The sequence below is a fragment of the Meleagris gallopavo genome, chromosome 9 (assembly GCF_000146605.3).
Source record: "Meleagris gallopavo isolate NT-WF06-2002-E0010 breed Aviagen turkey brand Nicholas breeding stock chromosome 9, Turkey_5.1, whole genome shotgun sequence".
Classification (NCBI taxonomy): Eukaryota; Metazoa; Chordata; class Aves; order Galliformes; family Phasianidae; genus Meleagris; species Meleagris gallopavo.
This window is the reverse complement of record NC_015019.2, coordinates 6,706,506-6,721,386: the sequence shown is the minus strand read 5'-3', so window position 1 is coordinate 6,721,386 and position 14,881 is coordinate 6,706,506. Positions and strand designations below refer to the sequence as shown.

The following is a 14,881-nucleotide window of genomic DNA, read 5'->3' as shown; positions in this document are numbered from 1 at the left end:
AAAATCAGAATTTAGACTTCCCCAATTCTCAGCCTTGGCAGCAGCACTGCTTTAGTGTTACTTTTGTGTGTAATTTTTATTTAATCACATGTCAAACCGAAGACTTACATGTATTATACTTTAAAAAGCATGCTTTCAGCTTTCGTTTTGACATCTAGTTAGCATACAATAACTGCCTTTCAAAAGCAAAATAAAATGTTTGACAAGCTTTAAATGTTATTTTCAGTTTTATTTGTTCTTTCAGTTCTTTGTTATGTTGAGAAGCAAAAAAAAAAAAAAATCAATTTAATTGTTAAATGTTACTGGAAAACGTATTAGGTAAAAGGAGGATTAGATTCTGAAAGTAAATACTCACTGAGATTCTGTCAGAAGCTTGTGAAGTTCTAGGTTTGTAACACTTTCTTCATTAATTATTCGTTTTAATGAGTGTTGAATGGCCTCTGTTCTGTAAGTGGAAGATGAGAGCATTGGTGTAACTCTATCAAAGCATATGGAACAAAATGCAATAGTGTATAAAGATTTGACCTGGAAGTTACCTTTTGATTAGGAATTTTATTTAAAAACTTTAAATGACCACATCTTCTTAAAGTTTTCCATTTTCTACTTTCCTAGCATTTAAAAGATATAAGTAATAGAGAAAATGAATACTAATAGCAAAAACAGATTTTAATATAAAAAAAATATTTTCAGTACTTGTATATACATTGACTGCATATTAGTAGAAAAAAATGTTGAAGTAATCCTTTTATTTTCATGCTACCTCAGAATGTCTCCTAAACAAATTCTATTTTAAATTAGAATTATCATCTAAATAATATAATAAATTCAACATAAACTAAACAGTAATTTTTTTCTTTATGATCCCCTTTTAAAAGGATATTAATTTGCTTCAACGAATGAAGATAATAAGGTTAATAGTTTAATGTTCTTCAGTTGATATCTGCTGCTTTTTCTATTACCTTTTTTCAGTTTTTGATTATAAATTGGCTAACCCCTGGTGTATAATTCCAGAAATTATCCCTTCAGAGTATCCAAAGCTATTTACTCATCTTTTATTCTTCCCTCTGCCACAGCCTAATTATTGTAGTGAAAGATTGAACACATAATAGTTTGGGGCTTTGATCAGTCTTCATATAAATTTCAATAATGAGAGTGAAAGGTTTGAGGTTTTTCTGAGATAATTTGATCCCTCCAGACACAGGCTGCTTTTACTAAATGCATTTCATTTTGGGATGCCATATGAGACTTCTGACAGAACTTGTGACTGGGTTCATAACGTCTCTGGAACCAGAATTTTGTTCTCAGAACAACAAAGATAATTTAATACTGTTTAATGTACCAGAGAAATCATATAATTCTGGATACTTTTTCTTATTTTTTTCCTCTTTTTAACTAGTTGGTCAGATAGTATTACAAGTTCCTCAGCATTTTTGAAATGCAGTAAGAATACATAAAGATTTTGCTCGCATTTGTCCCTTTTTGAAGAAAATATAGTAAATGTCATTCAAATAAATAAAATAAACCATAATCTCGTTATTCTATTGCTATCAGTGTAACTCCCTTTGGAAATAAATAGAAAAGCAGCTGGAGGCTGAGGATATTTTATAATCATATCAATTGAAATTTTAATGCCTCAAGGAGGAAATTTACAAAATAAATGTGACAGAAGATAAGTCCCAGATTTTGGCCAAGTTTTATTAGAATGACTTGTTCCAGATCATTGTCTGATGTCTGCTTGAATTAAGAGTATGGCAATACTTTTAAGTAGAGAAACAAATGTTTTTTTCATCTTGATAAATTATGCCAGAAGTGCTGTGCCCTGTCTTGGTGTTGTCAGGTGAGACATAAGCGCTGTCAAATCCTAAGTGGTGAGCTTTTAGCTCATTCTGGTTAATCTTACATCATCTGCTTTTCATCTTTCTTACAATTAACGTCTCAATTTATACAGCTAAGTATTTGCAGTTCTGTAGTTTTTGTGGTAATTTTAGAGACATTCGGATTTCCAATAGCTATTGTGAACAGCAGGTTCATATAAGGCAGAGGCAACTGTCTGATCAGTTCCCACATGCAATGGCTTGCAGGCAGGTGCAGTTTTGTGGGGGGTAAATCTAGATCATTACAGGGATATTTTTCCTATATCAACTCCACAAAACTTTAGTTTTTTAGTAGGCAGAGATTGCTGGTGTGAATAGGGCTCTGAGAGGCACTTGCCAGTTAAGAAGTAGAATAGTGTGTTATTTTTTCTTATAAATTTTATGAGTTATAAACTTTCATAAGTTATATATTAGTTATTTCCAAAGAGTGAAATAATATTATTCTGATGGCAGCAATTTACTTTGAATGGATTCTGAGACTTCTATGGTCCTGGTTGTGATCTTCCCACCCCTTTCCATACAGTGCAATGAAGAATTGCTCTGTGCTCAGGTTTCCAGATTTCTTGGCTTGATCTGTTCCAGTTTCCCTCAGCTGCCAAATGAGGGGAAAATCTAGCACTAGAAATTTAGTAAATGTATGGAACTGCTTCAGAAAGCAGGACTGGAACATACAGAGTACTTGATTTCCAGAGAAATCATCTGGAAAAACAGAATGCCAGAAAGAATGAATGCAAAGTGCTGATCTACGCTGCACTGATCAGTGGTACACCAGAAAGGAGACAACTGGCAAAAGATCATTAGAGATGGAGCTGGACCCTAGCCCTCACCCTAACTTAGGACAGAGTTATCAGTTGGCAAGGAAAATGTACTTTTAAAAATAGACAGAGGCAGTGGAACCTGGTGGAGATGTGAAATAATCCTTCATCTCTTCTCTGTGCTTTGAAGACATCCACTGAATCTCTGTAACAAGTTTTAAGCAGTACACAAGGAATCATGTGCAAGCATGTATTCTCTGATATTTCTTACTGTTCTCCCTTATGCACAAGACAGATTGAAATAATAAGATCTGAAATAGACTAAAGTGCCGAATACCAGAAAGATGAGTGGGGATAAGCAGAGCATGATGAATGAGACGGAAGCAGTGATTTATTTTGTAACAAGAAAGAGTCAGATTTGACATTAGAAGAAAACCTATCCATTAGTAATGGTGAAGCACTCAAACCAGTTTTCTGGGAAAGCAATGAATTTCTTATTGGTAACTTCTAAGAACAGTTTTGACTCACATCTGTTAGGAATTACGTAAGTGAAGTTGATCTTGGCTGTGCTGCACTGTGCAGCAGCTGTCTTGTAGCATATGTAGTATTGCCACAGTGCAAGACATTTTGAAGAAAAAGAGGAACTTCACTTTGTAGCAAAAATTTCGTATACTTCATTGCATTCAACACTGTGCCCTACAAGTGACTAAACACCTCAGGGTAGTGTATACTCTCATCTTTTTTTATCATAGCTGAAAAATACTTTCTTCAGCAATTCTGGAATTGGACAGTTTTGCATTCCCTTTCAGATGGAATTTTGATGATTTGACTTTGAAATAAAAGTTTTTATTATTAAGTTAAATGCATTTCAGATTGCTGTTTGGTTATTTTTGTGGTTTTCTTTTTTAATGTTAACATTGCAAGTTTTCAAGATACTCCTAGCAGATCTGCTTTCTTTTTTTTTTTGCTTCTACATTTTCTTTCAATACAGTGATAGATTTACACTTCATTAAGAACGAAAATGTTGTCCTGTGCCTGATGCGTTAAGTCTTTTACTCTCCTGGCCCTTCCTTCAAGTCATTACCTGTGCTTCTTCCTCTGTTTCCCAGCTTCCAGTCTTTTACTGTTAGACGCAGATCTGTGGTATAATGGAAATCAAAGGGGTTGTAATGAAATGTCTGAAGCAGAGTAGTGGAATCTGCTTTCAATTCATTAATTTAATGGATGTGCAAAATCTATTAAAATTGTTTTCAATACATAAGGTGTATTATTGTTTGTTCTTTCTCTGACTTGGAAGAATACAACAACATTAGAAGTATGTCACATTTCTTTAGGCCCAAAAGTGTGAAGCAGCTTTTAATGGGAAAGAAAATGTTTTCTAGAAACTGGAAAACTGAGTAGTGAAATAAATTGAGCCTCAAAAACTGATTGAAATCTACAAGTCAGTATACAAAAGGCATCCAAAGACTTGTGAAGTCTGACAGAATCTCCTTAGTTTGTGGTGTCTCTCATTTTGCATCAGGGCTTACTTTTCTAAAAAGTAGAAAAAAGCAGTGATGTCAGGTGAAGCGGGTTTGAAAGCAGGCTGCCTGTTCACGAAAGCCTGAAATTGTGCAGAACTGTAGATAATGCGTCTTCAGCAGATAACTGAAATAATACATTTCCTAAATTGGTTGCATTAAGCAATTACTGATACTGTAGTGGAAACCATATAATTTTTTTCCTTCCTTGTAGCCTCAGCGCCGTGTCACGTTTCACCTACCAGATGGCTCCCAGGAAAGTTGCAGTGACAGTGGACTTGGAGACCACGAGCCCAGCAGTGGTGCCAGCACATCGCACCCGCTGCCCCTCGGCTTCCCGCAGGAGGAGTACTATGAGCAAGCATCACCCAACAGCCGGACAGAAGGAGACGGAAACTCAGACCCTGAGTCCAGTAAGTGACGATCTCTGGTCGTGTTGGTCATTAAATCATTTGAATAGCAGAAGAGGGCTTCCTTTTTAGGCACTGATCGAAACTGAATGTTGATTTGAACGTAGCCAGAATGGCCTGTATTTCTATCAATGCAGGGTAAGTTTGCCCATTTGAAAAGAAATGGTTTTGAGCTATAAAGAATTTATAGATTGCCTGGTATTTCTGTAAATCTGAGGTGCTGTACACATAGGCACTTCCTGAAGATGTTAACACTGTTGCCTTTGCAGTTGAAAACACTGTTGTGAGAGAGTTTATGCTTTCTTCTTTGTTTTTGTATCCAACATTACTGCACACACTAGTTTGCTTTTACAGGAAGAACTTCTGGATGGCACTGCAGCCTTTAGAAATAAGGGTTTCTCAATTTCTCTTCTGAGAGCAACTGTGGTATGTGGTAGATATCTCAAAGAACTCTGCTATATGACTTAATTCAGCTGTTATCACTGGCTCTTTGTGACATGGAAAACAGGAAAAATCCAGGTTTGCAAGAGACTAGTCAGAGACTAGTGTTGCTTTCTCTGACTTGACCTAATAGAAACTCTAGTACACTTTGGGCAACTGCTAATTATCCAGGGGCTCTTTATCTAGATTAAATTGAACTATGCTGTTGACGGAAAGAAACCTGTAAGTATGGAAGCCTCTAAGGCCTTGTTAAAGACCTAATAAGTGATTTGGAAATACATCTGTTCTGGGCAAAACTTGACCCAAAACGTGTATTATGTCTGCTTTATTATATTTTAACGGATGAATTAGTAAATCCAGTGAGGTTGAAATAGCTCTGTGAAGTATATCTCGGCAATGGCAAACACAACATCCAGCAGAGAGCATTAGGTCTGACTCGGAGTTGCCTCTGACAAAGTCATCCTGGCTTTTAGAAATCATGCTGCTGTCCTTGCCATGTGCTACTAGAGACCAGAGTCTGAGGGATTTGTCTGCATGAATGAGGTCCTGTCTCTGTTTCACTTCTAGTTCAGTAACTATTAATTGTGGATCCTAATGTTAAGACTTCAAAAACTTTGTAAAATTATGATTCCTGAAGTAATGCCAGAATATTTTTTTCTGAGATGAGACAGCTGACAAAAACTTCAAAACTTCTGCTTGTTCATTTGCTTCTGTTTGTGCTCACGTATTTGAGGATGTAATATACCCTTAAGAATGTTCTAGTTAGTCAACCTGTGTTTTTCACAAAATGAAACTCTAAGAGGCTACACATACATCCCAGAAGAAAGCAAGTTTCAAGTATGTATTGGTTGCTGTCTTTTGTATGCATGCACGTGATCTAAACTTCCTTTCCAGCTCCCTCTTCCTTTTATTCTTTGTAGTTCTTATATCTGCTATGTAGAACATGCATAAAATCAGTACTGGGGTCATCTCATGCAGAGAGTGGGGTATGTGGGAGTTGTTAGCAGAGGAATGTGGATTCTGTCTGGCTATATAAGAAGAGACTTGGGTTTTGGACTTGCCAGTATGTTGCATTTTCAGGAGAGATAGGGTTCACAACTCTTCTAAATTGTTGGCCTAAAACCAATACATCTGAATCTCATTGACACATCACTGTACAGGCACCTGGTATCTCTTCAAGTGTGAAAACTGAAGAAAGTTTAATCACCTGTCTAATTATCTGATAGCTTAGTTTCAAACTTGAAATCACAGTTTAATTAGCATTTCTTTTTCATGGTTTTTTGCCTTTCTAACTTGTATCTTTTTGTATCAATTTAATTGACACTATATAACATGATGCTTACAGTATGTAAAGTGTAGTTTTCAGTCCTTTTTTTGTTTCTTGCTTATATTAATGGCAGCAACTAGTGGCAGAAAAACATGGATGTATAAATGGATATCTCTTATCTGCTTTCATACATTTAACCAAGAGATAAAAGGAGGACCTGTGACATATTTATATTCTGTACACTACTGAAAATTGACACTTTTACAAGGTAAGAGCAACAGGAGTATTTTTTTTCTTGTACCAGTCTGTGAAAGTGTTCAGACTGAGGTTTGTTTCGTTCATCAATGCATGTGTGGCAAATTTAGTCAGTAGTGGAAAAAACGAAAACAATTCTGACCTGATGTAGAGCTAAGGAGAGAATGGTCAAAAGGCAAACTGATGCACCTTCTCCTGTGATAGCCAAAGCATGTGTATAACTGCTTGGCAAACTGGATAGTAGAATTAGACTGAGTTCAACTTGCTCTTGTGGAGAAAAAAAAACTATTTTTTAAGCAGATCAGTTCTTTAGTCACATTCACATTTACTACATGGGACCTTACCTGTGGCCAGCAAACAGGAGTGAATGAAAAGCTGGGACAAAGCTTATCCTGGCTTTAAATGATCAACAAAGTTCAAGAGAATCAGTCTTAATACTTAACAGTGGTAATCTATGGTTATTTAGCCGCATACAAATGAGGTCTGCAGCAAAAATGTATGTTGATTATTAAAGATGACATAGGTTTTTTTTCCTCCAAAACACAAGAACCGTTTTACCTTGCTTTAATTTTTGTAGAGGTTGACGATGATGTAGGTGAGTGGCTGATGAAGAGTTATGATAATGGAACTAAAAGTTCAAAGCAGATTCAATGCCTTCATGTGGTGGAGAGGAGATATTTCTTCCAGAGTATCAAAACTGATAATGTTGTACTGATTTTTCTGAAATTCTAGGAGACAATGCTTCAAGAAAAATCTGTGCTCCTGAGCAAGTGGTGACATTATGATATGACTTCTCCATTGGAACATCTTTGCAAGAAAGAAATCAAGATATGCATAAACAGAAGAGACTAAATGGTATCATAAATCTCCCAGTATGGTACTAGATTAGCTCTATTATCTAATTTCACTTACACTTTCTATACTGGGAAACAAATGTAGATTTAATCTATATAGATTTAAGACCTAATAACTATTATTATGACATTAAGGTAGAGCATTAATAATTAAGGGAAAGACATTAATGCAAGGTTTGAAAAATCTTCATTATCTATCTTAATGAAATTGTCATTAAAAGGTAGGAACGTGACAATTAAAAATTCTACTATTTCAAAGCCAAGCATCACTTAAAAATTTGGAGAAGGAGGTGACATAAGAACTGGATTTTGCTAAGGATTTGGAGTAATAGCAGTGGGATGAAAACTAATAGTTGAAAGTCTTTCTCATAGAAAGTCTTTCTCATAGGAACTGGTGTATGTAACTAGTATATAAATCTCCAGCTGAAAATGACAGAGAAAAAAGCAGAGTATGACAAAGATAAACTATAAATCACTAGTACCAAATGCAATGTGAAAAAAATCCCAGTTTATTCCTAATACAACAAAAAGAAAGCAAAAGTGAAAAGCAAAAAAATAAAACCAACCAAGGCAATGATGATACCACAACTGGAATATAATAAACAGAATGACTTTCCAAGTTGAATAAAGGGGAACTCACTTGAGAAACAGGTATAAAGAATGATTTACTAATAATAAGGGAATGGAACACCTAGACACAGAAAAAGAAATTAATATTAGTTTGTTTAAACTGCAGAGTAAAATCTGGCTGAGAACCAGGACTGTTTTCAAATAATAGAGAATGGGGGAAGAGAGTTTGTGGTGGCAGAATAAAGTACCTGTTTGCTCTATGGACAAATTAGTTGGTGCTGTCAGTAAGCCAGGATAGGTCAGACATTTTGAGATTTCATATTTGAGAACAGTAAGTAAAGAAACAGAGAGAGAACACTAAGTGGATTCAAACAGGAGCTTGATAAATTTATGAGAGGAGCAAACAGAATGCCTTGTGTAACAGCAGCAAATGTATCCTGTTGTCCAGGAGGTCCTCTTTTCTTTGTTCACAGTACAAAAGTTGTCAGTAAATGTTGGCCATCTCAGTTCAGCTCTACTCTCTGCTTCCAGCTCCTGGCTGCCAACCACAGTGTGCTGCTGGTGACCACACAGGCTGTTTGAGCCAAGCTGGTGGCCCTGTGGGAAGTAAGCCTTCGTAATGATGTGCATGATCCAGTAAATCTCCCTGATGTTGTTATGAAGATGGGGCCAGTGCTGCTGCTGGCAGACAGCTGGTGATAGGAAGCTTTCTATCCCTGGTGAAAATGGCAGCATTTTTGGCCATACTGATTCATCTGATAATCAGAAACACTGAAGATGCTGAAATATACTCTTTAAGCATCAGCAGTAACTTTGCTCTGGCAGCTAGACTTGGGACCTTGTACTGAGGCACGAGAAAAAATAAAACTTCAGCATTTTAAGCGTTTTGTTCCCTATTCAAAAACTGATGTAATTTTTACGTTATTGTTTTATTATTGCTTTCATGTGCTTTTCATTTCATAGTAAGGATGAAATCTAAGAGTATTTTAATTCCATCATTGTTAAATTGTAAACTCACTATAGCACTTAACTGTAATTTGAGAAAAATAGTAAGACACTGTCATTAGTTAAGGATAATAAATTCTGGGCTAAAATAGATCCCAGTGTAGTAAATCTGCCTGCTGGTGCCTCTACTTCTGCTATATTGAGTTTTCCTATCCCCATGGCTGTGTACTAATAATTAATTCTGAAAGTGCTGAGGTAATTAATCATTCTGAGGCAACAGAGTTTGATCCTCTACCTTTAATCAAATTAGCTTGTATGTAGATGGGAGTATGTAGTGGCTGACTACTTTTCTGCACCCCTCTTATGAAATGCCTACCTTTCTGATGACCTCCGGAGAGCACCACCATGAATCACGTGCATGTCAGCCAGCAGGGTAGTCATCATCTAGGCATTTGATTTAAAAGGTGGGAAATGAGCAGAGATCAAAATTGGGATGTACTCAGCATTTATGTTTTAAAGTGAAGTGTGAAGTGCACCTTTATATAGTTTTGGCATGTCTTTGAAGGTACTAAATGTCTGTTGAGGCTGACAACTGTGTATATTTTCCAGACGTTTTAGCAATTTGTTCATAAAATAAAATCTCTATCTGATCATCACATATAATGAAGTAAGCCAACACCTGATCACTAGTGGTGTTTGCCAGGGTTTAGTATTAGGACCTGTCTCTTTCAATAGATTTACTGATGACCTGGATGAGGATATTGAGTACACCTTTAAGTTTGCAGATGACACCAAGCTGGAAGGAAGTGTCAATATACCTGGGGATAGGAAGGCCCTACAGAGGAATCTGGATCATTGTGCTGAGGTCAATGTGATGAAGTTCAACAAGACCAAGTGCTAAGTCCTGCACTTTGGCCACAACAACTCCATACAATACTACATATTTGGGGTAGAGTGACTGGAAGACTGTGTGGAGGAAATGGATCTGGAGTTTTTGGTCAATTGAACATGAGCCAGCATTGTTCCCAGGTGGCCAGGAAAGCCGATGTCATCCTGACGTGTATCAGAAATATTATTGCCAGCAGAAGCAAGGAAGTGATCATCCCTTTTACTTGGCACTGGTGAGGCTGCACTTGAGTACTGTGTACAGTTTTGGGCCCCTCATTACAAGAAAGACATTGAGGCACTGGAATATGTCCGGTGCAGTGCAATGAAGCTGGTGAGAGGTCTGTAACACAAGTCTCCAGGACTTGTGGAGGAGCAGCTGAGGGAACTGAGATTATTTCTCCTGGAGAAGAGGAGACTCAGTGGAGAACTTATCACTCTCGACAGCTACCTGAAAGGAAGTGTGACAAGGTGGGGGTCAGCTTCTTCTGTGTAACTCATGATAGGACTAAAGGGAATACTTCAAGTTGCTTCAGGAGAGATTGAACATTAGAAGTTTCTTCTCTAAAAGAGCAGTCAGGCACTGGAATGGGCTGTCTAGGGAGGTGGTTGTCCAGGGAAGTTGTTGAATCACTGTCCCTGGACATGTTTAGGTGTTGTACTAAGGGACATGGTTTAGTGAGGGAATATTGATGATAAGTGGATGGTTGGACCAAATGATCTTGGAGGTCTTTTCCAACCTTAGTGATTCTGTGATTATAAAAACTACTGATGAACAAACTGTTATGAGATTCTTGATTTGCTGATGACTGGAGATTGGAGGGGGGGAAGGTCACATTGTAGAAATGAATTCACAGCAATGCAGGTGAGTGACTTTTACAAGTGGACTTTTACTTGTACCTGGAGATTGCATATTCAGAAATAATTCTGTAATTTGGTAACTTGATCCCTGAGTGCCTGACTTAAGTATCACTGAAGCGGCAAACACAAAGGGGAGAAAATGGACAAAGTGAATGAAATAAAAATTACAAATGCAAAATGTTCTGCAGCTCTCTCTAACACACAGAGGACAACAGTGCTATAAAGAGATAGTGATTTTTTTTTTAATTTCTTCATTCCAGGAAATAAGGAGCACTCTATATAAATTTTCTTTAAAAATAGTTATGGATGTTTTATTGATATCTGGCTATTAATAAAACCTTAATGTTTTCTACTTTGGGAAGATAAGGAAGATAAAATGCACACTTTCTTGGATGTGTTGTTTTCTTTCATGCAAAATCAATGGGGAAAATTTGTTTTGCAACAGTTCTCTTTAAGGCCTCATCACACTCTGTTGATCTTTTAGACTACACACTGGGAAGAAGTAGTCCAGGCAATAATGTTGTGTTTGTGAATAGCATCCAATAGCATTTATGATAGAAGTCAGCATAAAAGGATTAGAAAGAATAGCTTCACCTTACAGTTTAGAAATCAGTCATTTCTTGTGAAATAATAAAGAAGACTTTAAAACATTTGGTTTTGTGGTGTTGGTTTTTTGTTTTTCTATTTTAATAATAAATGAACTCTGACATCTGTAAATAGTGATGTAGTGGCAGACGTTCCATGATATGAATTTATGTTATCACTTAAGCTGACATGGTAATGGATAAACCTATTTATTTTTTTTCTGTTTGAGGTTTATAAAAGTTTTAAAATACATTGCTGTGGTAAGCAGCTTGGCAGGACAGAGTTGGGTAGGGAAATTTCTTCCCTCTACTTTTTCAAACTCCTCTTATATCTGATTAGCTGTCACATTTGCAGTAAATAGAGGCCCTGAAGCTTGACTGGGTAACTGGAATCTAATTTGGAGCACCCTATATCTGGGAGTATATTAGGTGTTTGATGGTTATGATACCTTGAAAAGTCACAAAGGGCAGTGATTAAAATGGAAAGTTTATCTGTAATGTATGAAAGCTGAAGCCATTGATAGAGTTCCCTTCTGGTGACAGCTTTGAAGATGAGTGTATCCTACCTATCTTAAATCTAGTTATGGATGAGATAAAAGTTTATCACAGAGAAGCAGACCTCTGTGAGCAAAGCAATCCCTTATCTTGTCCACTCTGTTTGAAAATGACAAGTGTGAAGACCTGGCACAAGTGCCAAGTGACAACAGCAGTCACAGGGACTGCCATGTCACGCAGCTTGAGTGAGTGCTCCATCAGAGGGAAGAGGTGGTCTTCTCTTGGTAAGCTTGTCTTTGCTTCCAATTTTTCCTGGGCCACCCATACAGTAAAATAAGCTTAATATGACATCTGTGTTTCTCAGTTACATGAGGCAATTCATTTCATGTCTTTCTGTCAGTCTTATTTTGTCTGATACTTTCACTGCTGCTTTTTTTTTTTTTGAGACTACAGTGATGCAGTCTGCTTTCCCTTTTTTTCAGTTTAAAGTGATCAGTAGCACCAAGAGGAGCATTTGGCTATATGAAGTGTTAAGACATTTGTTAGTCATTAAAAAGGATTTTTTTTATTTTTCTTTTTTTACATTTTAAATTACTTAAACCATATGAAAAAAAATGCATGTTTATAATTGCATTTGAAGTATGTTATTTTATTACTTGATTACAACTACCAATGTGCCTTAGAAATTAAGAGAAAGAAAGAAGATTCATAATTGACTGTACTCTTGAAGTTGCAGTATTTGTTGAGACAAATCTTATCAATTCAGTCAATCTAGTGATTGTTGTCATTGTGTGGAGATGTAGTCCTGGATGACTATTGGTTGAAAAATTTTCTTTAAGTGGAATTTTGGTTGCAGATTAAGAACAGTTAGAATTTTTGTTCTAAAAAGCTCAAGTATACTCTCATATTGCTGAATGAGTGAGATATTTTGCCTTCACTCTTCAAAGATCGTTTTGCTTGCTGGAAAAACAGCATGTTTTTTGTTTTGTTTTTTTTAACAAACTGCTGTTTCTGTATTTTTTGAGGTTATCTAATCTGCATTGTGATGCTTTTATTTTCTGGTTACTTACTAAACCTTAACCTTTCTATAGTAAGGTCAAGAGAAGTACTTGTGCAAGCCCTGCATCAAGGGAACACAGGGCTGTTGGCAGTCAATATACTGTTGATCCTGGCGTGATAATGCCAATTTTTCTTGAAGTCTGCTGGCCACTATTCTTATATACACATTCTGAAAGATGAAATAAATGTGTCTGAGTTAAGCTGGAGGGCCATAAACCAAATATTTATGATGACAATTTTTGAGCGATATTGCAAGATTTTTTTTATGGATTGTTTTATTCAGAATAAAATGTTATTCTATACTTATATTATGAAACCAAGTGACATTCTAATTGTTCATAGTTGTTTTTGGAGCTAACTGTGTATATTCCTGATCTCAAAATAATTTCAGCCAGACGCTGATCTCTCATGTGTTCTTTTCATAATTTTCATCCTGCTTGCATGCTGTCTTGGTTATTTGTACATATCCATGTAAACTCCCTGTATTACAGGCAGCACTTTTGCTATGTATTTGTGTGGCTCCGAGCACAATGCAGCTGTTACACTGATTTTATGCTCCTGGTACAATTGCAGTAAAAATGATCTCTAATACTTTCATAATATAAGTGGTGCTAATCTATACAAACAACATAGCCTGTACTAGCAATTCTTCTAAGTGCATATCAGATTTTTTTCCTATCATTTCATCCTATTAAATTAGGTAGTTAGCTTGTTTTGTACTATATCCCCTAAACCTAATCACACTGTTAATAATGGTATGGATTGGGTAACTTATGTTGTGGACAGGCAGGAGTGTTCTCTGAATGTGGAGATGTCAGCATGCACTAATAGTGCTGTGCAGTGCCATGGTGGGCCAGCATCATGCTGGTTTGATATGCAGTCACCTGTCTGCCAGATCAGCTGTTTCTTTCAGATTCTTGCAGTAGGAGGTTAGTTTAACCTTACCATGTAAAGTGGCTGGCAAATGTTCACCTGAATCTGTGCACATTATTAACACTGATTTGCTGATTTTATTTAAAAATTATGTTGTTTGTGTTACTTGTCTGTGATCATAACTGTTGCAGCCTAAATCAAGTAGTTTAGATGTGATAGAGAGATAGAACAGGAGCTCACAGCATCTCCCCTCTTTCTGCTTTGTGCTTTAAAATTTTGTTTCTGACGTGTCCTGCTTTCAAACAGCAATACTGCAATGTTTCTTCAGTAATGTTTTAAAGCTCTGCTTAAAGCCCTAGGTCCTCAAATTAAAATCCCCTCTACATAGTCATTGGAAACAACAACTGATCCAGTTGAAATGCTCCTTCCACATTTAAGGATTTGGATCTAATTCTGCCTTGTCTACTGTGCTTGAATTCCTCTCATCCAGAAGAACTCTGCTTCCTTGACATATCAGGAAGAACAATGGCACTGTTTCAATAGCTGTTCTTTTGTCTAGTTATCTTGATTGATGGTCCAAAAATGTTTCAGAAGATGTGTCCTCTTTGGGATGAAATGTTATAAAGTCCATCCCTCACTCACCTAATACTTTAACAGAAAGCAAACATTTCTCTTACGAAGAAAAAGACTGTACTTGAGTCTCATACCAATCACACACTGAAGAGCAGCTTAGAAAATGAAAGACCACCTCTGCCACTCTGCAGTAGGGTAACACATGAAGAAAAACAGTGGCAATAAAGGCAGATTGGGTTGGTGAGAGAAAGCACTTTGAAAACTATGAAAGCAAAAACTGTTTTTATCATAATACAATTGATATCAAAGCTCTTCTTTATTCACATGCTAATTTTTTTCACTGGGAATCAAGTATCGCTGATTACATATTCTGTTGGGGGTGGAGCTCCTATACATCTGTCTTTAAAATTAGCTTGTTAATTCTCTTTTTTGGGAAGATTGCAAGTAGCTCTTTCCACAGGCCCCACTGACTGTCAGCATGTCATCACTCTGACCTACTCCCGTACTGGAATGTATTCACATCATTGTGAAAAAGATCCGTGCCAGAGATCTGCAGATAGAGCTCATCCTTTACAATTCTTTGCTGAGTCCTATGAATGGAAAGGCATTTAGATATGTCTCTATGTGGAATCTGAATTGTATGATAATTAGTTTAGTTGA

General features: G+C 36.6%; 1 protein-coding gene across 5 annotated transcripts in view; it reads left to right on the top strand.

The window, feature by feature from the left end:
- PCDH11X (protocadherin 11 X-linked) overlaps positions 1–14,881 on the top strand; it is a 393,314-nt gene that overhangs the window by 261,499 nt on the left and 116,934 nt on the right. For 3 of the 5 annotated variants that reach the window (XM_019618166.2, XM_019618163.2, XM_019618164.2), the window contains exon 6: positions 4,364–4,562. In XM_019618166.2, coding sequence (XP_019473711.1) covers positions 4,364–4,562 — 199 coding nt within the window. Of the gene's footprint in view, positions 1–4,363; positions 4,563–7,254; positions 7,933–8,477; positions 10,037–14,881 lie in introns of those variants that run through there. The other 2 variants (XR_002117655.2, XM_019618168.1) reach the window with 2 other exon arrangements.